The sequence below is a fragment of the Schistocerca gregaria genome, chromosome 8, assembly GCF_023897955.1.
Source record: "Schistocerca gregaria isolate iqSchGreg1 chromosome 8, iqSchGreg1.2, whole genome shotgun sequence".
Lineage (NCBI taxonomy): Eukaryota > Metazoa > Arthropoda > Insecta > Orthoptera > Acrididae > Schistocerca > Schistocerca gregaria.
The window spans coordinates 163,660,273-163,687,771 of record NC_064927.1 but is presented as its reverse complement, the minus strand read 5'-3'; the positions used below and the strand labels follow the sequence as shown (position 1 = coordinate 163,687,771).

The following is a 27,499-nucleotide window of genomic DNA, read 5'->3' as shown; positions in this document are numbered from 1 at the left end:
GTGAAACATGGCAGTGTGCAACGTAACTATATCTGTGCGTAACAAACAGCGTTCTGTGTTCGAGTCTCGAATTCGAAGAGCTCTCCTACACTGGGGGCACCCCGTCCCTCAGCATGACAATTCCACGCCACACACAAGCGCCGAGACATCTGCAGCAATCCGACGCCTTGGGTTCGCTGTTATCGATCGTTTTCCATACAGTCCCGGCTTGTTCTCATCCGAATTTCGTCTATTCCCAAACTTTAGGAACACCTCCGAGGTCTTCATTTTGTTGGTGAGGACGCGGTGCAAGCAGAGGTGAGGTTGTGCTTGCGTCAAACATCTACAGTGACTGTATCAACAAACTGGTCTCTAGTTGGAAGAAATGTGTTCGTCGCCAAGGTGCCTAGGTTCAGAAATAAATATGTAAATGCGAAGAATGTAGAAAGAAAAATGGCTTTGAGCACTATGGGACTTAACATCTGAGGTCATCAGTCCCTAGACAGAACTACTTAAACCTAACTAACTGAAGGACATCACACACATCCATGCCTACGGCAGGATTCGAACCTGCGATCGTAGCGGTCGCGCGGTTCCAGACTATAGCGCCTAGAACCGCTACGTCACTCTGGCCGGCGAAGAAATATAGTATTAACAACGTTTCTTTTCTTTAAAAAGCTTTAATAGTTACCTCATAAAATGATACTTTGCGGCGGGTACAACGGCCACGGGAGTATTAGTGCTACTACCAGGCCTGGTAAGGTCTACAGGGTGAGTCACGAGGAGGTAACACAGTTTTTATTTCGTGAACGGTTCCATGTATCGAACCCAGGTTTCCGACAAATCATAGTACGCTAAGGGGCATGTGCTTGGGTGATAAAGTGTCTTAACTTTTGTACCGATCAAGATACTGAAGTAAGTATGATTTATAAATACAAAGATATAATTTTTTTTACCGGCAATCGAAAGCCCTTGAAATACCGAGTATAGTGATGCATGCTTGCACATGTTGAGGTTGAAACTGTTCACAAAAGAATCCGAGAAATGTGCTGAAATTGGAATACCTTTCCCTTTGCTGCTTACTTGTCAAAGCCGATGCAGAGACGTACACTATTGTAGTAACGTCCAAGATTTTTTTTAAAAGTAATACCTGCCGGAACTTTGCTAAGGACGCCTAGATGCTTCTTAAAGTAAACCACCCACTGTCGGACAAACGCATCTATATATATTACTCGAAAATGTAATTAGACGGATACACTTCAAATAAACTGAACAGTTTATACAGAATGACTGAGGGCATGTTACCCACAAATAAATCCTTTTCTTAACGAAGTATAGTTTTACACTTTTATGCCAAAATCTTTTACCATCGACTGCAAGGCGCATTTGCAACTGCCTTTCGAGACATAAATGAACAGACGAAAGTACATTCGAAGGAAGATACGTTCTTTGAATGCTGTGGCGATTCGAAGGCGCATATCGTCTGGCGTAAATGGGGCTTCTTCACAGTCTTTCTATGGTCCCCATAGAAAGAAATCAAGGAGTCAAATCAAGAACTGTGGCCAGCCATTGCACTGCAGCATTCCGTTCCACTGAACTGCCACGAAACTATATTCCTTATCTGCGTTGCAATACGAGAAGAGTGGGCTGGGCAGTCTAAGAAGTTCGTAAGAAAGTGTACATACGTATTTACATTTAACATATCTGGGATGTAGTTAAGGTCCCACTATGAAATTTCCCAGGATGCCGTTACACATGTTTATGCTCCATGTCTTGTTGTTGTACCTGTCGTAGGTAGCGCGAATTTTCAGTTGTCCAGTAGTGCATCTTTCGTAAATTTACATGACCGTGGCTCGTAAAAGTTGCTTCGTTGGTAACGAGCACACGTTGCAAAAATGTAATGCCTATCAAGTGATGCAGAGTAAACCAATAAAATTCTGTACGACTTTCGAAATCACGTCCTCCGAGTGCATGATGTAGCGACAGATAAAGGATGGAATTTATGTCGATGTAAGCTGCGAATGGCACTGGCTGATGGCATATTCCTTGGAAATATTTCTCGTGTCACCATTCCCCGTATAAAAGCAGCATGTATAACTTCTCACTGGTGTACATGTCTTTATTCAAGGGATGTTGGAGCAGAAATGACATCAGTGTCTGCTAGTTCTGCAGAGCAAACGTACAGTCGAAAGGCTTAATACGACATAGCCTGGTATGAGCGTGTTCACAACGTATTAATATATTTCGGGCAATTTGCCTTTCAATTTTGGAATATTTCTCAGATTCTTCAGCGAAGAGCTTCCGACTCAGCGTTAACAGGTCTTTTCAAGAGCTTTCGAATGCCGCTGAAAAAAAAAAAAAAAAAGAATATCATTATCATTAAGAAAATCACCCGTGCTTCAAAATCTCAAGCGATACAAGAGTTAACACTGTATCATATGCTAAAGTACGTGCTCTTTAGCATACTATCATTTGCCGCAAATCTCTTTACGATATGTGGAACCGTTCGCAAAATAAAAAGGTGTCTTACGGAGCTGCCGGATACACATTCGAGACAGCGTTATCAGCACCATCAAAATTTCTTGCTACAATTGCAGCATCAGCTAGAAATCCACAAATCTGTTCGAATATAATAAAATTCCCGGGTTCGATACCCGGCGGGGTCAGGTATTTTCTCTGCCTCGTGATGACTGGGTGTTGTGTGCCGTCCTTAGGTTAGTTAGGTTTAAGTAGTTCTTAGTTCTAGGGGACTGATGACCACAGATGTTAAGTCCCATAATGCTCAGAGCCATTTGAACCAATATTTCGCGGCGCGTTTGTGCACCGTATGCTTAGGCTAGAACTGCGTGTTTACGCCATTACGAGTTTCTATTGGTAGCTCTGAACGCCGATTATTTAAGCATTTCCCTCTCACAATCCTCCGCCCAGCGCAAAAGCCAATCTTGTCATTTAGATTTTTTTTCGCCATTTTCAGCAATCGTTTTTGAAGAATGCCGATGTAGAGAAAAAGCACACTACTTGCGTTAGAAATTGTGTTTCACCCCAACTGGTGTGCTCTTTCTTCACATCGGAAATCTTGTTAATGCATTCAACCCTCCCTCTTCAAATTAAGTTCTACTAGAATTTAAAATGTTTACCAAAAATTGCGAAAAAATATAAAATAAAAATATCGGCCCTCGGTATTGCCATTTCAGTGTCGATATATCAATGACAAAAGTGTCGCCGATGTATCGATATTTGAACAACAGCTCTAGCAATTATAACTTTTATTCTGTTACAGTAGTACGAGGCGTGTTTAAGTAAGAACCGTTTTGAAATTTTAAAAAAAAGACATGCTAAGATATGTCAATAATTTTATTTTTACATGAAAGCCTTAATCTACGCACTGACGCCATTATAGTATGGTTCATCCTTGTTTGCGTTGTGTACTGAGTGTTTAAGATGCCTCCGATAATCGTGTGTCCCGCCGACTGATGTACGGGCTGTTACAAGGTTTCTTAGTGCTAAAGGCCTAATAGTGATCGATATTCATCGTGACATCTGTGCAGTTTACAGAGAAAACATGAGTGATGAAATGGTAAGAAAGTGGGTGAGAGCATTTAAAGACGGCCGCACAAATTTGCATGATGAACAACGGAGTGGACGTCCTTCGGCCGTTAATGAAAGTTTGGTGCAGGAAGTGGACAATAAGGTGAGAGGAAACAGACGCTTTACGATTTCCTCCTTGCGGTATGACTTTCCTAATGTTTCTCGTAGTGTTTTGCATGGCTCTGTGACCGAGTACTTTAATTACCGAGAAATGTGCGCACGTTGGGTACCGTACCGAAAATGTTGACGGATGTGCACGAAACCAAACGTTTGGACAGTGCATTGGCTTTCCTTGAGCGCTTCCACAACGACGGTGATGCTTTCTTAAGCCAAACTGTTACGGGAGAAGAAACATGGGTGGCGTACTTCACACCAGAATCAAAGCAACAGTCCATTGAAGTGACTACCATCTGTTCCTCCACATGAAGAAACACCTGGGCGGTCAGCGTCTTCAAGACGATGACGAAATGAAAACAGTTGTGATGCAGTGGTTAACAAATCAGGCGGCAGATTCCTATGAGAATGTGTTACGGTGCTCGCTTATTTCCAAGTCCGTTTCGATCTTAGTGCTGAGTTTTGACTCAGATGGCGCTTTGGCGTTAGGCGGTTGTTTGCGTGTGTGATCGCTGGCCGGAACTTGGCTGGAGGGGTGTGAGGAGGTAAGAGGTGGCTGCCTTGGCATGAATACAGCTTGGCTCGGCTGGGGTGGTTTGCGTCTGGACGCCGAGTGGGGCCCGATGGGAAGACCGGACCGTGATTTAAGGGTTAATAGCGTGGACAGCCGCGTGGTGTGCCGTTTAACTTGATTCGCAAGGGGAGCAAATTCTCGCCTGTTGTAGTTTGTCGAGCCTCACTTTGAAATACCTTCTATGTGCGGCGGGATGTCATTTCGTCCTCCTGTCTCTCCGTCGCTATCCCCGTTTACCGTCCCACGGATATATATCGATGGGCTACGCTGCTCTCCGCTGGCGATGGAAGTGCGTCGTTCAGTGGCACGTTAGTCTGGGTGCTTTAGGTTTGATCTTCAAGTGCATAGTCTTCGAGTGACACTCCTTGGACTTTGCCTTGCGCAGTTAGACTGGAGTTTATTTTGTGTTGTGGTGCCTCAGCTTTCCGTTAACGAAAGTCAAGCTTGATTCGGCACACCGTACGACGGTTGGCACTTCAGCAGGCGGGTAGGAGCCACCTACGCGACTAAACGGAAGCCTTTGGACTGAGAGGTCTTGTGTTTTGCATATTGTTCATAAATTGTTGTTTTGGTATTAAGTCGGCTGGGGTTTCTTATGGATTTCTCGGCATTTGGTCTGTTGTCCGGCCCGGGCTAGGTCTCGTTATTTTAAAAGTCGGTCCTTGTTTTGGCTGAGTACGATTTTGGTTTACTGCCGGGTGGTTCTAGTAGTACGCCGGGTCGCTGTGGTTGTGTTGCATTTTGTATGGGGCTGTGTGTTCGGAGTCGTGGAGTACCATTTGCGTGAACTGCTTAGCTGGGGAGTACTGATCGAACCATTCTTCGGCCTCTTTTGTAAGAAACAATTTTATTATTATTTTAAAGTAACATTATCACTTGGAATGACCCTACGACTTATCTTAGAAGCTAAATTAAGGAAAGGCAAACCTACGTTTCTAGCATTTGTAAACTTAGAGAAAGCTTTTGACAATGTTGATTGGAATACTCTCTTTCAAATTCTGAAGGTAGCAGGGGTAAAATACAGGGAGCGAAAGGCTATTTACAATTTGTACAGAAACCAGATGGCAGTTATAAGAGTAGAGGGGCATGAAAGGGAAGCAGTGGTTGGGAAGGGAGTGAGACAGGGCTGTAGTCTCTCCCCGATGTTATTCAATCTGTATATTGAGCAAGCAGTGAATGAAACAAAAGAAAAATTCGGAGTAGGTATTAAAATCCATGGAGAAGAAATAAGAATGTTGAGGTTCGCTGATGACACCGTAATTCTGTCAGAGACAGCAAAGGACTTGGAAGATCACTTGAACGGAATGGATAGTGTCTTGAAAGGAGGATATAAGATGAACGTCAACAAAAGCAAAACGAGGATAATGGGATGTAGTCGAATAAAGTCGGGTGATGCTGAGGAAATTAGATTAGGAAATGAGACACTTAAAGTAGTAAAGGAGTTTTGCTATTTGGGGAGCAAAATAACTGATGATGGTCGAAGTAGAGAGGATATAAAATGTAGGCTGGCAATGGCAAGGAAAGCGTTTCTGAAGAAGAGAAATTTGTTAACATCGAGTATAGACTTAAGTGTCAGGAAGTCGTTTCTGAAAGTATTTGTATGGAGTGTAGCCATGTATGGAAGTGAAACATGGACGATAACTAGTTTGGACAAGAACCCATGTCTCCGCAGTATCCTTTCTTTCAGGAGTGCTAGTTCTGCAAGGTTCGCAGAAGAGCTTCTGTAAAGTTTGGAAGGTAGGAGACGGATACTGGCAGAAGTAAAGCTGTGAGTACCGGACGTGAGTCGTGCTTCGGTAGCTCAGTTGGTAGAGCACTTGCCCGCGAAAGGCAAAGGTCCCGAGTTCGAGTCTCGGTCGGGCACATAGTTTTAATCTGCCAGGAAGTTTCATATCAGCACACACTCCGCTGCAGAGTGAAAATCTCATTCTGGAAACATCCCCCAGGCTGTGGCTAAGCCATGTCTCCGCAGTATCCTTTCTTTCAGGAGTGCTAGTTCTGCAAGGTTCGCAGAAGAGCTTCTGTAAAGTTTGGAAGGTAGGAGACGGATACTGGCAGAAGTAAAGCTGTGAGTAGCGGACGTGAGTCGTGCTTCGGTAGCTCAGTTGGTAGAGCACTTGCCCGCGAAAGGCAAAGGTCCCGAGTTCGAGTCTCGGTCGGGCACACAGTTTTAATCTGCCAGGAAGTATCATATCAGCGCACACTCCGCTGAAGAGTGAAAATCTCATTCTGGAAGAGAATAGAAGCTTTCAAAATGTGGTGCTACAGAAGAATGCTGAAGATTAGATGGGTAGATCACATAACTAATGAAGTATTGAATAGGATTGGGGAGAAGAGGAGTTTGTGGCACAACTTGACCAGAAGAAGGGATCGGTTGGTAGGACATGTTCTCACGCATCAAGGGATCACCAATTTAGTATTAGGGGGCAGCGTGGAGGGTAAAAATCGTAGAGGGAGACCAAGAGATGAATACGCTAAGCAGATTCAGAAGGATGTAGGTTGCAGTAGGTACTGGGAAGAAGCTTGCACAAGATAGAGTAGCATGGAGAGCTGCATCAAACCAGTCTCAGGACTGAAAACCACAACAACAACATATCACTTAAATGATTTCATTCTTGTTGCGTTAATTGCAACTTGGGTACTGAGAAACTTAGTAGTGTAATTACGCAAGATTTAATAGTGGCACATGCGCCTTTACCTATTTCGTAATCTGTTAATTACCGAAAGACCTTAAGCTCATACTCCTATGTGATTTTCTTAAATTATTGTATTTTTATGTCATGTTATTGTTTTTTTTTTAATTTTGTGATCACTGGTGTACTGTTCCAAGTACTAAAATGTTTCAGATAGCCATTACTTGGGTGGAACGCGCGGAGAGAGTAGTTGCGTGCCTTACGTGTCCGTTGTGCCGAGCGGGATTAGCTAAGCGGTTGACCCCGGCGGTTGTTCGAGTCCTCCCTCGGGCATTGGTGTGTGTGTGTGTGTGTGTGTGTGTGTGTGTGTGTGTGTGTGTGTGTTTCTCGTTAGGATAATTTAGATTAAGTAGTGTGTAAGCTTAGGGAATGATGACCTTAGCAGTTAAGTCCCATAAGATTTCACACAAATTTGAACATTTTTCGTGTCCGTTGTTGGCGCGGCCTGGTGTCCGTTGTTTGTTATGGTGCTCCTGAGTTAAGTATTGTGTTGCCTCCTCCCTTGCGGCACCGCCGTGTTCTCCTCAAACATTCCCTAAAGGCATATTAGTTAATTTTATGCTAGTATTATTTTAATTTCTGACATTAGTAAAATTTTGTGGCCTCCATTATGCACACTGTTTGTCGTAGCGGAGTTGATGTGCCATAGTAATTTCTTAAACTCCATTGTGTGTGACCATTATAATGTCTCATATATCATGATGTGCGTGTGTAATGGTGCAATAAATGGATGATTGTTATTTCTGTTTTGGCGCCCTTCATGCCTCCTCTCTTGTCCCTATTGGTAACCCATATCAGAATGGTATTCAAAAAGTGTTACAACGTTATGACAAGTGCCTCAGTGTTCACGGAAATTATGTAGAAAAGTAGCCTGAGGTACAGGCTTTCATGTAGAGATAAAATTGCGATATCTTAGCACGTCTTAATTTTAATTTCTTTATGGTACTTGCTTAAAAAACACGCCTCGTAGAATTACGTGTAGAAAGTTTCGTGTCTGTCGGATGGGATAGCCTACGTAGAGTCAGAGTGCAGGACTCGCTGCGACTGGGTTAAGTCTCCAGAATTGGCGGTGGGCGTCCTGGCAGCGTAGGGTCAGGAGGCAGGCGCGCTCGCTCGGCGAGCAACAGGTCGCGGGTCCCGTCTGGCCGCTGCCGCTGCCGCTGCGGCCTTGAAACGGTGCCGCAGGCGCGGCGGAGAACTCAACTCCGGGCCCGCTGCAGTGTGTGTACCTGGCTGAACCCGGCGGGCGGACGCGGGTCAAGGGCAGCCGCGGACCAGGTGCCGAAGCGGCGCCTGCATCCTGCCGATGCGGTCGCACTGTGGCTCTGAAGTGGATTCACGCTTGTCGGAACCTCACCGTCACGTAAGCGTCAAGTTTTTGAGCGTCAGCGGTCGAAGGCATTCCTGAACATTCACACTGCACTGCACGTCAACGTCGAAAGAACGCCATTACGTTACAGCTGGTTCATAAAACACTCACTAGAGGCGCTATTTCATAGTTCATGGCAGAAAGCCTGTATACAGAGAGAGTGGCCATAGCTGAAGTTGCTCGTGATTGGTTGATTAGCTTTGGCAGAAAAATGGCGCCAAACTTCTCTCGCGCTTCCTAAGTTCGCCGTGCTTTCGAATTGAAGTTCAGAGGACTTTTTGAAACGATTAAAAGGTATTTGAATTATTGAGAGACTTGTTATGCGTTGTGCATGCGTGTTCGATTTAGTTGTATATCGTTTTTAGTACGTTATTAGCGTTTGCGATCTTAAATACGAATTGAAATAATGCAGCGTTTTGTGATGAAGTCGGTAGGCCTACATGTTTGAAGCAAACACGTTAGTAATTGTACAGTATTGTTTTTGACATCTCTAATTCGTTCTTCAGACGTTCGTAAACGATGCCAGGTTGTGCTGCATTTAGTTGTTCCAGTAGAGGCGAAGATTGATTTCGCCTGTTAGCATTTCCACGCAATGAAAAAAAGACGAAATCAGTGTGCAGACACAGTCAATAGGGCTGACATAAATCAAACAGGAGCCTCGTGGAAACCAACCAAGTACTCTTATCTATGCGAAGTAAGTCGTTTTCGCTTTTTACTACATATAAAACAACTTGCAATATACATAGTTAAATTTGAAAACAGACCTGTAAATTGGCTGTCTGAAAATTATTATAACGCATTATTCTTATAAACAAAGGCATTTAACGAATGATTTCGCCATATTGTCTTGTGCTATTGATTCGGTGAGTGTGTACTCTACTACAAGCCATTCAAAAGTCCCTCCCGCAGTTTGGCAGAAAAATGGCCGCCATATCGTCCGGTTGGCTACTCTCTCTCTCTCTCTCTCTCTCTCTCTCTCTCTCTCTCTCTCTCTCTCTATACAGGCTCTCTAGTTCATGGTATATCGTCTTAAAATGCCGAAACTTAGTTTCAAGCAGCTTTCAATGGTTGCTGTTGCGCTTGATGATGAGGAACAGCGAACAAAAAAAAGTGTGTGTAAGAAAAAATGTAAAAAAAATTGAAACTGAAGGGGAGTTCCACACACTTTACAAGGAGTCATAATTCTATAAACATTTCATAAAGTCTAAACATATTTTTTCCGCAGGAGAGCTTCTGTAAAGTTTGGAAGGTAGGAGACGAGGTACTGGCAGAAGTAAAGCTGTGAGGACGGGGCGTGAGTCGTGCTTGGGTAGCTCAGCTGGTAGCGCACTTGCCCGCGAAAGGCAAAGGTCCCGACTTCGAGTCTCGGTCCGGCACACAGTTTTAATCTGCCAGGAAGTTTCATATTTTTTACCTGTCAAGGAAGATATAAATAAAAATTACGGAGAGAAATTCAAGATTTAGGCGTCCAATATCATCATGACAAGTTGATAGTTTGCCTAACGTACGTCAACATGGGCCGTTTTGCTGAACTAAACAAAACAAATATGGAGGTGCTACTTAATGGCAGCAGCAGGGAAATATCGTCTGACTCCGTCAATGTCCCGTCGAAACACTTCCCGAGAAACCCTGACGTGAAGCTGACGACGATAATTGGTTTGTGGGGCGCTCAACTGCGCGGTTATCAGGGCCCGTACAAATTTCCAACCTTTGCTCAGTCCAAACTCGCCACTTTCATGAATGACAATGTAATGATGTGGACAACACCCAGTCATCTCGAGGCAGGTTTAAATCTCTGACCCCGCCGGGAATCGAACCCGGGACCCCGTACTCGGGACTTGAAGCTGCGGACGTGAAGCTGACGAGTTGTGTCGTGTCTATGACGTTCCGTTCACGGCGTGTGTGAATGCCACCATTTCAACTACAGGGCAGAGTCTGACTTGACGGTGATTTTGCGTTAAGTGTGAATCCACCTTCATACCACCGCTGAACGCCCAAGTAATCAGCTTATTACGATTCGTAAAAATCACCACCCCACTGTAGTGATTCTACTGACGCCGCCGCTCCTGTCATAAATCTCAGTTCGATCACCACAACTCTGTCCATTCCAAATATATTTCCTCAGATGGAAATTTCTTAGTAAACTAATCTAAAATTTTACGCAATGGAAGGTGGTTGTCTTGCAACATAACACAGTTTCGGCCACTACATAATATTTGTGAACTTATCCGTCCCTTTCCACGCCGACCTTTTTACTTGCATTTAGCGAATTTCATTTGTTCGTGTCGCTCAAGCTTTCGTATTTGGTTTATCGTTTAGAAATTATCTCTAGCTGCACTACCCCGTACCGGAAGTCAGAACCACTTGTATTAAAAGTAACGCAAAGGTATTGTGACGGATAATAACCATAATCTAACACCGTTAAACCTGGCATTGGAACACAGAGGACCTTAATTTTGATTTTTTAAAGAAAAGTCTTTGAAGCAATTCAGATATTTCGTTCGAAGCCCGAGGTCAAAATACCGCGACTCGTAATTATTCAAAAAACGATATTTTGATTATTATTTATTTATTTATTAAAACTTCGATAAAGAGAAATCGATAACCCTCTTACTACTTTGCCTACACCAAATCCAATCTTACATACATCAGAAGAACACTTTTTTTATATATATGTTTTTAGACTCTTCACCTCCTTAGAACCCAGCTTAATCAGCACGTTATGAAATGGAAAAAAATTCGTCGCGGGCTGCTCCGTTTTCAAATTTAATTGTTATTAACCGATTTCGACAGGTGGTGATTACCGAGCAATATTCAGATTGCTTGTATGTAACGTAACGCATAATGCTACTGCACATCACCACCACGGATAATTTGGGTTTGGGATTGATTACTGCCCATGACGCAAGCTAAAGGTTTTTTTCCGTTGCTATACTAATGTTCATAGATCAGCAACATTACATTACCTATTATAAAAGATATGTCATCTACAAAACTAAACTTCATATTGATACCACGTCCTAGAAACAGTACACTATGTGATAAAAAGTATCCAGACACCCCCAAAAACATATGTCTTTCATATTAGGTGCATTGTGCTGCCACCTACTGCCAGGTACTCCGTATCAGCGACCTCAGTAGTTATTAGACACCGTGAGAGAACAGAAGGGGCGAAGTAATGTGGCATCGTAATGCGGAATAACAAAGGGCATGCGACATTCAAGTAAGATGTCTCCACTGTACGGAAGTAAGGGAAGGAATGAGGAGGTTCTGCGCAGAATCGCAGAGGAAAGGAACATGTGGAAAACACTGATAAGAAGAAGGGGCCGGATGATAGGACATCTGTTATGACATGAGGGCTCTATAAGCCCGTAATAATGTTTCTATAAAAAACTCAAATCGGATTAATTGTAATTAATTCTGTAATTACGAGTTCTTTGTCAAAACGAGATTATTACGTAAAATTTGAAGCTCTAAATCTATTTCCGCATTATATTAAGTACTACAAAATACATTAGCATCAAAATTACTGTTATAATTAACGATATATTAATTTTTTTGCATCAAGTATTGTTTGACACATTTCTCAAGCAGAGTTTCGATACTAAATTGGGAAAGAAATTTTAGAAATCATATTTGTTATAATCACTCATTGATTATCTTCCGAATCGTAACTGTATTCTCTTATGAAACAACAGTTTTTAACTGTATCTCAATGTGACTTTGCTGAACACCACTTTTAAAGGACTTGTATTGTTAAAAAACTATACAAGCAGTGAACCCAAGAGTTCGGGAGTGACAGAGTTGCATTTGTTTTCAGTTCCTTCGAGTACTTTATCTGCAAAGTCAGTTACTTTTGGCTGTGCATCGTACGAATATTAAGGAACAATACAATCATTAACAAAAATCCAAATTGTATGTTGGTGTAAATTTTTTAATATCATCAGCTCTTCACATTGACTCTTGGGATATCTGTAGTGAAGCCATTAATTTTATGCACTCAATTAACATAGAACTGGCGGAGAAAAGTCGTCGAAACAAGCATGATAAGAACACATACCTAGCATTTCATCGAGCTTAACACACTCGTAATTTACAAGTATATTAATCGAACATTTTCAGCTAGAAGCTGGTAAAAAAAAACACTGTGTTAGACATTCCATTCACTGAAGGGATACACACTTGCACTGCACTTGCATTGCAATACAGATACAAAGCTAAATGAGGAAAGAAACCAAACTAAACGCAATAACACTGCTTTGTAGTAAAATATTCAGAAGATATTCCCGAACAACCTCTGAAAATTTGTCGCCGGAGTTCTATGTCACCTGTATGAATGAGTTAATGGATAATGTCGGATATTCCATGAGGATTTTCGCGGACGATGCTGTTGTTCACAGAGAAGTTCAAAAATACAAATTTGTAGAGGAACACAGGAAGACAGCGGGGGATCGACGCTTGGTGAACTGATTAGTAGTTGACTCTAAAGTTGAACAAACCTAACATAGTGCACATAAACAGGCAGCAAGACCCATTACTGTATCAATACACTTTTGCACAATTGTCACTGTAAGCAGTCGCATTCATTATAAACGTACGGTGCGATCTGAAGTGGAATGTCCACATAAAAGTTATCGCCAGAAACCAGACAGACACATTGGAAGAATCCACAGCAAGGATAGGCCACGCATGAAGGAGGTAGTTTGAAGTAACCCTGTTAGAGTGGTACACCTGTCTAATATGGCGTAGAGGCCACGCGCGCACACGGAAGTGCCAAAACACGACGTGTCGTGGACTCGAATAATGTCTCGAGTAGTGCTGGAGGGAAATTAAACAGTGAATTCTTCAGGGCTGTACATAAATCCGTAGGAATACGACACGGTGGAGATTATTCTGAACAGCACGATGGAAGGCATGCCAGATATGCTCAATACTGCTCGTATCTGGAGAGTTTGGCGGACATCGAAAGCGTTTCAACTCAGAGGAGTGTTCCTGCAGACACTCTGTAGCAATTCTTCACGTGTGGGGTGTCTTATTGTCCTGCTGGAATTGCCGAAGTCCGTGGAACGCACAATTGACATGAATGGATGAAGGTGGGACAGGATGTTTACGTACGTATCACCTGCCAGAGTCTTATCTAGATGTATCAGGGGTCCCATATCGCTCCAATTGCACACGCCCCACACCATTACAGAGTCTCCACCAGCTTGAACAGCCCCCTGCTGACATACAGGGTCCATGGATTCATAAGGTTGTCTTCATACCCGTACACGTCCATCCGCTCGATACGATTCGAAACGAGACTCATCCGATCAGGCAACATGTTTGCAGTCATCAGCAGTATAATGTCGGTGTTGACGGACCCAGGTGAGTCGTAGGGCTTGGTGTTGTGCAGTCCTCAAGAATACACCAGTGGGATTTCAGTTCCGAAACCGCATATCAATGTTGTTTCGTCGAATGATTTGCAAGCTGACACTTGATGGTCCACCACTGAAATCTGCAGCAGTTTGCAGAAGGGCTGCAGTTCTGACACGATGATCGATTCTCTTCAGTAGTCGTTAGTCCCGTTCTTGCAGGATCTTTTTCCGGCCTCAGCGATGTCGGTGATTTGATGTTTTACCGGATTCCTGATATTCACGGTACACTCGTGAATGGTCCCCTCTTCATCATTAGCTTGGAGTTGCTATGTCCATCTTTCGTCCGCCGACTAATAACACTGCGTTCAAACTCACTTAAATCTTGTAGCAGCAATAATCGACCCAACAACTTCTCCAGACACTTCTCTTACATAAGCGCTGCCGAACGCAGCGCTGTATTCTGCCTGTTTACGTATCTCTGTATTTGGATACGCATGCCTATAGCGGTCTATTTGATGCGTTAGTGTAGAATGGACTGATAAAGGAAACAGGGGAGGTCCAAAGAAGAGCACCGCGTTTCATTACCTTTTCATTCAGTAAGCATGAAAGCGTGAGGGAGATTCTAACTCCAGTGGCAGACTATCCAGTTGGATAGGCGTTCTACATCATGGTGTGGTTTACTGTTAAAATTTCCGAGATCGTGCGTTCCTGAAAGAGTGGTGTAATATTTTTTTCCTCCTACTTATATCTCGCGAAAATATCATGAAGGCAAAATCAGTCAGATTAGAGATCACACGTAGGCTTACCAACAATATTTCTTCCCGACCACCATTCGCGACTCCAATATGAAAGAGAGGAAGCGAAAGTGGTACACAGCACCCTCAGTCATACACCGTAACGTGGCTTGCGGAGAACAAATGTATATGTAGTTTATGAATAAATCGGAAAATTCATTAGCATTGTCACCGAGAAGAATTAAGCCATAATTACAAAAACTAGTCAATCCCTGGAGTAGACGACATTCTGTCAGAACTACTGATATTCTTAGGAGAGTCAGTCATGACAAAACTATTCCATCTGGTGTACAAGATGTACGAAATAGGCAAAATACTCACAGACTTCAAGACGAATGTAATAATACCAATTCCAAAGAAAATAAGTGCTGACTGGAGCGAATATTACCGACATATAAATTTAATAAGTCAAGGTTGCAAAATATTAACGTGAATTCCTTACAGAAGAATGGAAAAACTAGTAGAAGCCAAAATCAGGGAAGATCAGTTTGGATTCTGCTGAAATTCAGGAACATGAGAGGCAATACTGACCCTACGACTTCTTACAGAAGAGAGGTTAAGGAAAGGCAAACTTACGTTTATAGCATTTGTAGAACTATAGAAAGCTTTTTGACACTGTTGACTGAAATACCCGCTTTGAAATTCTGGAGGTAGCCGAAGTAAAATACAGGTATTCAAAGGCTACTTACAATTTGTGAAGAAACCAGATGACCTAAGAGTCAAGGGTTATGAAAGGAAAGCAGTGGTTGCGAAGTGTGAGACAGGGTTGTAATCCGAAGTTATTTAATCTGTGCATTGACCAATCAGTAAAGGAAATCAAAGAACAATCAAAGTTCAGGAAAAAGAAAAGTTTGTGATTTTTCGATGCCTGAGGGCGGAGGACCTGGAAGAGCAGCTGAACAGAATGAACATTCTAAAACGAAAATATAAGATGAACATCAACAAAAGCAAAACAACAATGATTGAATGTAGTCGAATTAAATCAGGTGATGCTCAGGGAATAAGATAGAAAACGAGGAACTAAAAGTAATAGATGAGCTTAGCTGTTTTGTCTGGAGAGGAGCCTTGTGTGGAAGTGAAACGGGACGACAAACAATTCACTCGAGGAGAGAACACAAGCTTTTGAAATGTGGTGCTACAGAAGGAGGCTGAAAATTAGATGGGTAGATCGTGTAACTAATGAGGACGTACTGAAGAGGTTTGGGGAGACAAATTTGTGGTGCATCGTGGCTGAAAGACAAGACATTCTGAGACATCAAGGAATCGCCAGTTAAGCATTGGAGGGCAGGATGTGGGTTGAAAATCGTAGGAGACCAAGAGATGAATACAGTAAGCAGATTTAGAAGGATGTAGGTTGCAGCAGTTACTCGGATGTTGAAGAGGCTTGCGCAGGATAGAGTAGCATGGAGAACTGCATCCAACCTGTCTTCGGGCTTAGGGCCACAACAGCAGTCAATCTAGGGCCTGAATAAACAGTTGAAGTAATTTTCCGAACACTTAATAACACGCACTAATTCACAATTGATTTGACAAATACGGCGAGACTTCTATTCCTTCTCAAATGTTTCCTTTCTGACGAAAGGTCTCTCTCTCTCTCTCTCTCTCTCTCCCTCCCTCCCTCCCTCGTCCCCCCCCCCAAAAAAAAAACACACACACACGCAAGCACGCACGCACGCACACACGCACGCACGCACACAGAAGCGCACTAAGCCCGAAAGGTCTGGAACGCATGTAGAGGAAAGCTCTAGCTATGTGCGTCGTTTCACTGACCGTGCTTACATTTATTCTCTCTTATAAAACACCGACCGGCTAACTTTCATTCCGGTCGTCCTTCTACCAAAGACTGCCTCGCGTTCATGAGACGCTGCGGGCGGGCTGGCTCTCCGTCTTCAATGTCACCTCAATTTTTAAACCGACGACCGGTTTCAGCAGCCCATGGCAGTAACATTCCACTACTTAAAAAAAACTCCCAGGTTAAAACGAGGCCTACTGTTACGGGGAAGTACGTCGCCTCCTCCTTCACGCAGTAGAATTTTTTACGACCTCCAAGCTCAAATGTAATTTCCCTAAATTCCTAATCTCATGGAGACGACTACCGTCTGTGTCACAATAATTCCTTCCTTTTTCAGTCTGGTTATATGCACGGTGTATTTGGCCACTTAATTACCTGTTTCTAGCATCGAAACAACGAAGTGTCATGCACATATGCAGAGTAAATCCGAACAAAATTTCGGAGGCTGTTCAGCGGTATTTTCTGAATATTTTGTTAAGGAGTCTCGTGGTCTCTAGCGGCTAGTTGCAGAGTCACGATGTAGTTACGATTTTTCGGTTAATTACGCCAACTACCTTCATTTCTTTGGAAAAAAGTTCGTATTGTAATCGTACACCACAAAATGCACAGAAATGCAAGAACCCTCAGAGGAAACATGCAAGCAACTTACAACAGTGTGCTAAATCTGTTGCGTCAGTGTACAGTACAGCACGTAACAAATACCTTACAGGTATTGTTGGGAACCTTCAGTAACATGAAGCTGCCAGTGTATAGCGGCGCAGCATCGACTGTCTTTCACGCTGAAGTACTGTGACCGGGTTGTTGTCAGTGTGGAAACAGCTCAGCACAATGTCGCCGTGACGGTCTTTCCATGCGCTCCGAGAATCCATACACGAGTTTCATTTTGAACCACTCACCATAAGCCAATCTATACGCTGTTCAGCTCTCATAACATGTAAGCACGGCCAGAGAAACAAACCAGAGCGACGAGTTAAATGAGCATTACTGTTGTCAACAGTAAGTACTATGAGTAAATGAAACAAGGTTGATTTTGGACGAGATCTACAGCTCGTACCGTCCACTGTTTGGCATGTTTCTAGTTAAATGCAAATACATAAATATTATAAAATGTAGCTATGTATGTACGCTAATGAGACAAAACATCAGGACCACTTGCTTAATAGCGTGTTTGTTCACCACTGGAACGAAGTAGTCACTGATTTTCGGCGTCAGGGGTCCGACACCTTGTTGGTATGTTTGTGAACACACACGGACGTTCTGCTGCGGAGTTCCATGTCCAACAATGTATGATGAACGGTGCGCTGCAAAACCCTTGCAGGTGCACCAGCATCGTGCTCTTTCGGCAGAGATGCCACAGATCACCATCTAATCTACATTCATGCTCATAAATTAAAGATAATTGCAGAATGTGGTGCCACACAACGTGGCACTACACAAAACTGGCGCTAATAGCATAGGCACATAGGGAACACACACGACACAGATGTGTAAGTCCACGGTATTGGTGATAAATTGAGAAAACCGTCCCGAAACATGTGCTACAAAACGCCACTGTTTCCTGCGCGTGTACCCTGGCATCGATATGGGATATGATAACCAGCACACGTACACAGGCTGCACAATGGGTTGGCATACTCTGGATCAGGTGGCCGAGCACCTGCTGTGGTATAGCCTCCCATTCTTGCACCAGTGCTTGTCGGAGAATCTGAAGTGGCGTAGGTGTTTGAAGACTTGCAGCGATACGTCGACCGAGAGCATCCCAGACGTGCTCGATGGGGTTTAGGTCTGGAGAACAGGTAGGCCACTCCACTAGCCTGGTATCTTCTGTTTCAAGGTACTCCTCCACGATGGCAGCTCGGTGGGGCCGTGCGTTATCATCCATCAGGAGGAAGGTGGGAGCCACATCACCCCTGAAAAGGCGGATATACTGGTGCAAAATGACGTCCCGATTCATCTGACCTGTTACAGTTCCTCAGTCAAAGACATGCAGGGGTGTACGTACACCAATCATAATCCCACCCCACACCATCAAACCACGACCTCCATACAGGTCCCTTTCAAGGACGTTAAGGGGTTCGTATCTGGTTCCTGGTTTACGCCAGATGAAAACCCGGCGAGAATCACTCTTCAGACTATACCTGGACACGTCCGTGAACTTTACCTGGGACCACTGTTCCAATGGCCATGTATTGTGTTCTTGACACCAGGCTTTACGGACTCTCCTATGACCAGGGGTCAGTGAATGCACCTTGCAGGTCTCCGGGTGAATAAACCATGTCTGTTCAGTCGTCTGTGTGTGTGGAGACAACTGTTCCAGTGGCTGCGGTAAGGTCCCAAGCAAGGCTACTGCAGTACTCCGTGGCCGTCTGCGGGAACTGATAGTGAGATATCGATCGGTCTTCTTGTGGTGGTGTACACTGTGGACGTCCCGTACTGTAGCGCCTGGACACGTTTTCTGTGCGGGAGTCGTTGCCATAATCTTGAGATCACATTTTGTGGCCCGTGCTACGACCTGCTGTGTTTGACCAGCCTCCAGTCGCCCTAGTATTCTACCCTAATAACGCCATCAATGCCATTTTCAACCCACAGTCACCCTTGGCACGTCTGAAAACGTCTGCACACTTATTCGCAGCACCGTACTCTGACATGCACCAACACACCTCTGCGTATGTGGACTGCTGCCAGCGCCACCGTTCGACGACCGCAGGTCAGAAACACCGCATCGTCGTACCCCGAGGTGATTTAAACGCGCAAACCGCCCACCAGAGCGTTGTTTCACCATGTATCAGCATTATCCTTAATTTATGAACATGAGTTTACTTTACAGAGCAGACACGCCTCGGAACTCCACGTCCTGTGAAGAGTCAGGGACTTCCAATCATTTAGCTCCTAGTGGTAGTTTCATGGTCCTTCGAACTCTTTCCGTAGATGCTGACGACAGTAGCACGTGAACATTCCAGCAGCTTTCCCATTTTTCGACACACAAGCTCTACGCAATAATAGTCTGCCCGCTGTCAAAGTCGCTTATCTCAATAGATTTCCCTATCTGACACCTGTACCTTCGCTAGAGTGATCCCCCGTCAGTGTGTGCTCCGCTTACATACTTTTGTTACCGCGTCACGTGACCGCAACATCGGCAGGTGGCATCCAACGTCGCAGTGGGCAGTGGTCATAATGGTTTTGCTTATGAGTGTGTGTATGCATGTATGCACCGCATTTTTTCCTAAACCGCTGGACCGATTTCGAACATGCTTGGTAGACACATCACTTACTGTGGAAAGAATCAGTATGGAGGTAAGAGCCACCTAGCGATCAAACGGGTGGAAGTAGTGTTGAAAAAGTGGAGCCAACAACTCACAAATACCCATATTCATCCAGTATTCGAGAATGAGCTCAGTGACTTCAAAAAACTTTACACACAATTTCAAATCTTTACAAAATCTTTTGACAACTGTGGCAAAATGATGAAAGGTAAAAAGTTTATCGCTTACTACATTTTCGCTGTGCATGTAGTAAACTACCACATCAGGAATAACGTGTAAATTTATTACTTCGTTGCTGCTAACTCTATTCGCAACACATTCCGCACACAGTACGCGCATATGCCGCTGAATGTACCTGCAAAATTTAACCACTGTGCGACACACAGCTCCAGAGGCATGACGTTATAAACACGCAGCTGGCGTGAGGAGACTACTCGGCGAAATCCGCTGGATATACAGGTGAATAAATGTGTGTGAAGCATATTAAATACACATGAACTGTGGGTATGCAGGATAAGCCATGGGTAAAAGAAGTCGTCCTGAAGCCCTTGATAGATTTTTGTCAGACTTGGTACACGTGCTAATTACTATCCGGAAAGAAATACTGATTACTGTGAAAGTAAGAATCAGCAACCTCCTATTGGGTATGGGTCATAACGCGGAGACAAAAGGGGATACGAGGAGATGGATACAGGTGGGTGGGGAGGGGGGGGGGGGGGAGGTGGCACACAGAGAAGGGGAATGGACAGCTAAAGAGCAGCACATACATAAATAAGGGTAAGAAATCAAACGAAACCCCAGCATCCCACAGATTAATTATCAATCCTGGTACCCTGCTGCGCCGCTTCATCCATATTCCATGAGAGAGACCCTCTTCCCAACCCTAATCAGGCTGGACTTCACAGTAACCTTCCATCCTGCACCCTCCCTCTCACTGACTTCGTCACTACCTGTAGTTCCACAGGGCCTCAGCCACACTCATCACGGCATCTTTATCACGGGCATTACAATTTTCATGCACCGCCAGCATCACTATTGCACCGTAGCACCGCTAACATTATTGTGGTGCCGTCCGAACAGTGGCGTCCTATAGAGAAGTCGGTACTTCATGACTGAGCTACATGCTACAGACAGTGTGTGTCAGACGCAACTACGAACGAGAGACGCCAACGATGACGCTACCTCAAGAGGTGCGGTACGCTGCTGCAAGTCTACCGGGTGATCAAAATGTCAGTATAAATTTGAAAACTTAATTAACCACGGAATAATGTAGATAGAGGGGTAAAAATTGATACACATGCTTGGAATGACATGGGGTTTTATTAGAACAAAAAAAAATGAAAGTACTGCTAGAACCGTCAAAGATCTCTTGCGCGCGTCGTTTGGTGATGATCGTGTGCTCGGCCGCCACTTTCGTCATTCTTGGCCTCCCAGGTCCCCAGACCTCAGACCGTGCGATTATTGGCTTTGGGGTTACCTGAAGTCGCAAGTGTATCGTGATCGACCGACATCTCTAGGGATGCTGAAAGACAACATTCGACGTCAATGCCTCACCGTAACTCCGGACATGTTTTACAGTGCTGTTCACAACATTATTCCTCGACTACAGCTATTGCTGAGGAATGATGGTAGACATATTGAGCATTTCCTGTAAAGACATCATCTTTGCCTTGTTATACTTTGTATGCAAAATATTGCTATTCTGATCAGATGAAGCGCCATCTGTCGGATATTCTTTGAACGTTTGCATTTTTTTTTTTTTGTTCCAATAAAACCCCATTTCATTCCATCATTCTTAGCATGTGTGTCAATTTGTACTTCTATCTACATTATTCCGTCATTTATTCAGTTTTCAAATTTATACTGACTTTGACCACCCAGTACTTACGTCAGAGCAGGGCTACTCGCCCACCATTTGATAGCCAGCCTGATACCAGCATCATCGTATCTCATATCCAGGCAATGAACTAAAATCACTAATCACAACTGTGTACCCAAATTTATAGTTCAATTAAAGTGATAATTGTCAGTTAGCACTCATCATAGTAATAAAAAGTTATCATTGTGTTGTGCGTCCGCCCCCGGTAGCTGAGTAGTCAGCGTGACAGAATGTCAATCCCAAGGGTCCGGGTTCGATTCCCGGCTGGGTCGGAGCTTTTCTCCACTCAGGGACTGGGTGTTGTGTTGTTCTAATCATCATTTCATCCAGATCGATGCCCAAGTCGACGAAGTGGGTTCAAATCGAAAGACTTGCACCTGGCGAACGGTCTACCCGACGGGTGGCGCTAGTCACACGACGTTGAGTTCTGCGACAGTACTAAATGTACAGAGCCCTGTCAGATTACCGTGACCTCGACGTATGTTCGACGTCAACGTGCAATAACCTCTTACAGACAGGTGGCGGCACTATCAATGGAGGTTATACTATAAAGCGTATTGTGAACAAGAGGGGGGGGGGGGGGGGGAACTTGGAAACAGTCCAACTGTTGTGACGAGGAATCGGTGAGATTTATCTGACGTCTGGCCAAGGGTTGAACCATTTCCGAAACGCCTAAGTTTCGTAACTGTTCGCGTGTCGCTGTGGTTGAATTACAACATGCATGACAAAATGGTGCTATCCAAAACCAGCGCAGAGGCACCTTTGGTGAACCGTGGGGTTAACGACTGTTGCCGAGATGAGTACGGCCGAATAGACGCGCTACTGTGGATCAACTTACCGCCCTGATGACTCAAGGGGCTGGGCTACCAACAGTGTCTTATCAGCGACCGCTCAGCGAAAGATTCCACGGCAGGCGCCTGGCTCGTGTAGCTGTGCTGACTGCTGTTCATCAGCGACTGAGGCTGGAGTTCGCTCACCAAAACCGCAACATTACGTCCACTGAGAGACGATGGGTCGGGCGCCTTTTCTGATGAACCGCGTTTTTTGCTCAATGGGACTCGTGCCCGTTGGCGTGTACAGCGCGAAACGTCTGAAAGCAAACGCCCTGCAACCATTTCGAAGGACCCAGGACAGCCGAGAGTGTGTTATAGTCTGTGGAATGTTTTTGTGGCATTCCCTGGGTGATCTCATTCTAGAAGTCACAGTGGATAAATACAAGTATGCATCTATCATTGGGGACCATGTCCATCCCTACACGCTGTTTGTTTTTTCTCGGCGCGATGGCACCTACCAGCATGGTAATGCAACATGTCACGTGCGTGATTGGAAGAGCACTAGGATGAGTTTACGTTACTCCCCTGGACACCAAAATTCCCGGATTAAACCCCAGTCAAGAATCCGTCGGACGAGCTCGGTCAGACTGTTACTGACCCGAGAAATTTCGGGCAGCTGGCTACAGCTGTGAAGTTGCCATGGCTCCAGAACCCTACCGGCACCTTCATAATCTCACTGACACTCTTCCTGGACGTCTCACAGCGACCCGCACTGTAAAAGGTGGTTATTCACGGTCTCGACAATGTATACTTTCATTCTTTTGGTCATGGATAATAGTGGCTCTGGTCGAAGAAAACCATCATAACAACGGGGAGAGAGGTGTGCTGACCACACGCCCCTCCTATCCGCATCCTCAATTGAGGATGACACGGCGGTCGGACGGTCACGATGGGCCACTTGTGGCCTGAAGCCGGAGTGCTTATTCTTGTCGTCATGGATTTCATTCGTATTCGTGTATTAAACAGTTTTACTATACTGAACTAACATTCTCAGTGTGTGTTTTAGTAATCACTCGACCTCCTCCAGAAGTTCATTTGTTGAACTGTCATCTTGGTTGATACGACGTATATTAAAAAAATTACCGTGAACCACTGCGTTAAAACTGTAACAAATTCATCTTAAACATTTTAAAACTGATGTATTGTCCACCAACATATTATCTACCTCTTTACTATTTTATGACATTTCAGATATGTATAACCTCTAGGTGATGAGAGATTTTATAGGATGCACCTTCTTGGGAAATTGATATTTCAATTAAAAGATATCCAACTGAGTACAATTACACTAACGAGCCACTAGAGAACAAATGTACCTTGCTTCAAAATTCTGGAAATCCAGACATACGGAACAGATCTTAAATCCCTTGTCAATAGCAATCAACACTTCATGCGAATAAAGAGCTAGTCGTGTTTCACAAGAACGATGTTTCCTAAACCTACGTTGACTGTGTGTCAACGTAGAGGTAATTCATAATGTTCGACCACAATATATGTTCCTGAATCCTGCTGCGTATCGACGTTAGTGATACGGGCCTGTACTCTGTCGTCAAATCTGCTCCAGATCGCTGCTTATCCTGGGTTACACAGTCCGACCTCTGTGTTTTGTGATGAGACGTGGGCGCCCAGTACCATACGGACTCGTTATTTCACCCTCTTCGCAACAGATCACCCCTACGAGTTGACCCTACGACATCTTCATTTACGATTGCTGTGGGCACGGGACAATTGGCATTCGACCATCGATCAGTGGAAACCAGTCGGCTCTTCGGGTGAATCACATGTTTGCTACACTTGGTCGAGAGTCCTATCCACAAAAACCACAATCGGGGTGAACGGCGGCTCGGAACGTCCAACGCGCCATGGACGCAGGCTGGTGGAAGCAGTATTATGCTATAAGAGACATTCTCCTGCGCTTGCATGGGACTTGTGGTAGTAATCGATGACACGATGACAGCCGCAGACCACCTGCATCCCTTCATGGTTGGTGTGATCCCCGACGTCATCTTTCAACAGTATAAGTGTCCGAGGCCCAGAGCCGGTACCGCGCTGCAGTGGTTCGAAGAGCATCGTAGTGAAGTTACCTTGATGTCCTGGCCACTAAACTCGCCTGATGTAAATCCTGCGGAACTCATCTGGGTCGCTATCGGATGCCACCACCGCGTACGCAAATCAGCGGCCCATTATTTACACGAATTACATGACCTGTACGTTGACATAAATGCCACATACTTACACAAACCTACCAACAAACTGTCGAGCCTCCGATTGCAGAATCAGTGATGTATTTCATACCGAAGACGGGCAAATTATAGTTGGCTGGAAGGTGAACCGCAGCACGGCAGGGAGGTCTCAATCGCGGCATGGCCAAACAGCTGTTCAAATAACGAGCTTATCGCTGAACAGCTGAAACGCACGGGTCATGTCGCACTGCCTGGAATGGTTCTTAAATTCCGCGTACAGTGATGTCATCTGAGTAGGCGCATTCTTTCAGATTATACAGTATCTGTGATATCGGTGGTGCTTAACTTTAAGGAAAGAACGCTGTTGACAACTGGCTAAAACTACTCTCGAAAATCATCTGAAATGACCGTGGCATTTCCAGTACAGCGCATTCAAGAAATACAGAAATTTCATAAATATTCACCGCACGTGTAAAGAATGGCTAACATGTCATGATATAGCTTGCCTTGTTTAGGCCCGAGGAGGAATTTGCGCTACGGTAAGTTACATTTACAATTTTGATAGTCTTACTTGTTCTATTGCTCCTAGGTTTTAGTGTTGTCTACAAATTTACCGGTCATGTGACATCACTTCATTCAAAAGTGTAAATACGAACTGCTTTTAGTTCTACGTCTTCCCAATTCGCGAAAGCGATTCTCGCTTCTACCTGAATCTCTACTACAGCTGTTTATGTCATTTGATGGCCTGATATCAGCTGATCAAAGACGCCATACAAAAACACGCAGACACTTCCAATTGCATTTTTCGAGGTGCCAAAATACGCTAGCATTAGAATGTTCTTGCTATACGCGGACTGAAACTGAGTTGACCTTCAATGTACCAGGCATCGCGCAGGCAAATCGAAAATCCTGTCACGGTGGAGCAAGTTGCCCAAATTGAAAGTCATCTTTTAACTTCGGTCACTGAACGTCGTTAAATTACGTATTGGACCCCCTTGCATATTTGTAGTATACGTGCAGTTTCAGCACGTAATATTAATGAAAATACTCATCGAAGACTTGTTCATTGTGTAACATAGGTTTTCTAAATTTACCTTGTTTTTCCGGTTTTAAAAACGAAAAGTGAGTGAAATATGCCACATTGTATTCAAAACATGTCGAAAATGTAAACACTGGGTTACACTGAAGACCAGTCTGTAATCGTAAGCTCTATTTGGCGTTCATATTCGTTGACTTCACTAACCTACAACCAGATTTCAAACTTTTAACGTAATCTAGACCTCAACAGATCAGTCTGACAACGCAAGCAAGGGGGAAGAGAGGGGGGATCCAGTGTCAACCTCTAATCAAACTGAGGTTTTTAAATCAGTCCACAAGAGTGTCGAATTCATTCCCATAGTACAGATGCTAACATTTTTTTTTTACCGATTTAAACAGTCTTTTGCACAGCACGTGGAATTTCAGAAATAAAACCGTTCACCCTGATTTTCGGCGTGGGTACCTTATCACACATATTGTGAGTTTCCAAAGCTGGTATTATTTACGCGGGGTAAATTGTAAACACAGCTGTTCGTCACCATCTCCAGCCAGAGAAATACGTCCTGATCGTACTGTTGATGCACTCGAGGAATGATAATTGTTGAGTGTACATTCACACTCTGTGTAGCCGGGCTGTTTTGACACTCACAGACAACAGGCACCGCTATGTCAACACAAACACAGAACTACGGACTGGGAACGTGATCGTCACGCCCACGATATCGACGGTGAGCATGCACCGCTCCTAGCTCCACTTGGCAGCAACGACAGACCACCGTTCCCTCGGGAGTAAACGCGCAGAGTGACAACTCACCGTTGTAGTTGTCGAACGCGGTGGGCACGTACTCGCTGGGGAAGCCGTTGGTGGAGTAGCTGACGACGAGCGAGGTCTTGCCCACGGCGCCGTCGCCCACGAGCACGCACTTGATGCGGCGCGCCGGGTCGGGGTTCTTCTTGTCGGCCGGCGCCTCCTGGGCGGGCGCGGGGCCGGAGTCCTGCTGCTGCTTGAGGAGCGGACTCGTGCAGCCCATGGCCGAGGGCGGCATCCTAACCCGACAGCGGAGCACTCACTTCTGCCCGCCGCGGCCCGTCTGAAGAGTCGCCGCGCACCGCCGCCCCTTAGTTACGTCGGCCGCCGCCCTGCGGCGCGGTAGGCGGCGTTCGTCTCGCGCGCTACCTGTCGGCAGCGCTGTGCACTGCGGCCACGCGAACCGCTGCACAAATCAGATTCAAAGCAAAGCAATCGCGCGTCATTTTGAAATCTTCAAAAGGGAGGCAGATCGTCTGCATTCAAAATGTTGTGGTCTAACGTCGGAAGATCAATACCATAGGTGCAGACACTCTACACTAGCAAATTTTCGTATACTAAAGTGTAGAGCAGGCGCAAATTCAAAGGGAGTCAGGAGGTTTATGATACCGTACGTAAAGGACATTGTATGCACAAATTAGCTGAGTACCCGGCTTTGCCCTAATCCTTCCAAGAACCAGGCAATCATCGTAGGTCATACCACTCGCTCTTCCGGCTCCTTGACATCACCCTTACAATTTGCGCCCGTCCTGTCCGCCTCTCCCCCACTCTCACCTACCTTGGCCTCACCATTGACCGTCACCTCGCCTGGATCCCTCATCTCCGCTCTATCCAATCCAATGCCCACAACCGCCTTCGACTCCTCAAACTCCTCTCTGCCAGACATGGGGGTTGAACCCCTCTACCGTCCTCCACACCTACAAATCCTCTGTTGTGCCAGTCCCACCTGGATATCCACCCCCCCCCCCCCCCCCCGAAATTCTACGAGTCCCTCCAGATCTCCACCTCGCCTTCCGCATATGCCTGCCGTCCCCCACACTGATCCTCTACAACTTGATTCCTTTCCCCCATTTGCTCCTATTCCTCGAACATATTCGCATACTCTACACCTCCCACCACTTTGATCCCCTTCATCCCCTGGTTGCTCCTCTCCTCTCCAATCCCCGCCCCCTGCCACGCCTTTACTGTTGTGTCCCCTCTACCCTCCATCTCTACCCCCTTCATCTTCTTTCTCA

At 44.9% G+C, this 27,499-nt stretch overlaps 1 protein-coding gene across 1 annotated transcript in view; it reads right to left on the bottom strand.

Annotated features, from left to right (window-relative positions):
* Positions 1 to 26,549, bottom strand: part of LOC126285377 (cell division control protein 42 homolog) — a 574,084-nt gene extending 547,535 nt beyond the window's left edge. The window contains exon 1 of the mRNA XM_049984703.1: positions 26,271 to 26,549. Within this exon, the coding sequence (XP_049840660.1) occupies positions 26,271 to 26,502 (232 nt within the window). The 5' untranslated portion in view covers positions 26,503 to 26,549. The remainder of the gene's footprint in view (positions 1 to 26,270) is intronic.
* Between the last annotated feature and the right edge of the window lie 950 nt (positions 26,550 to 27,499).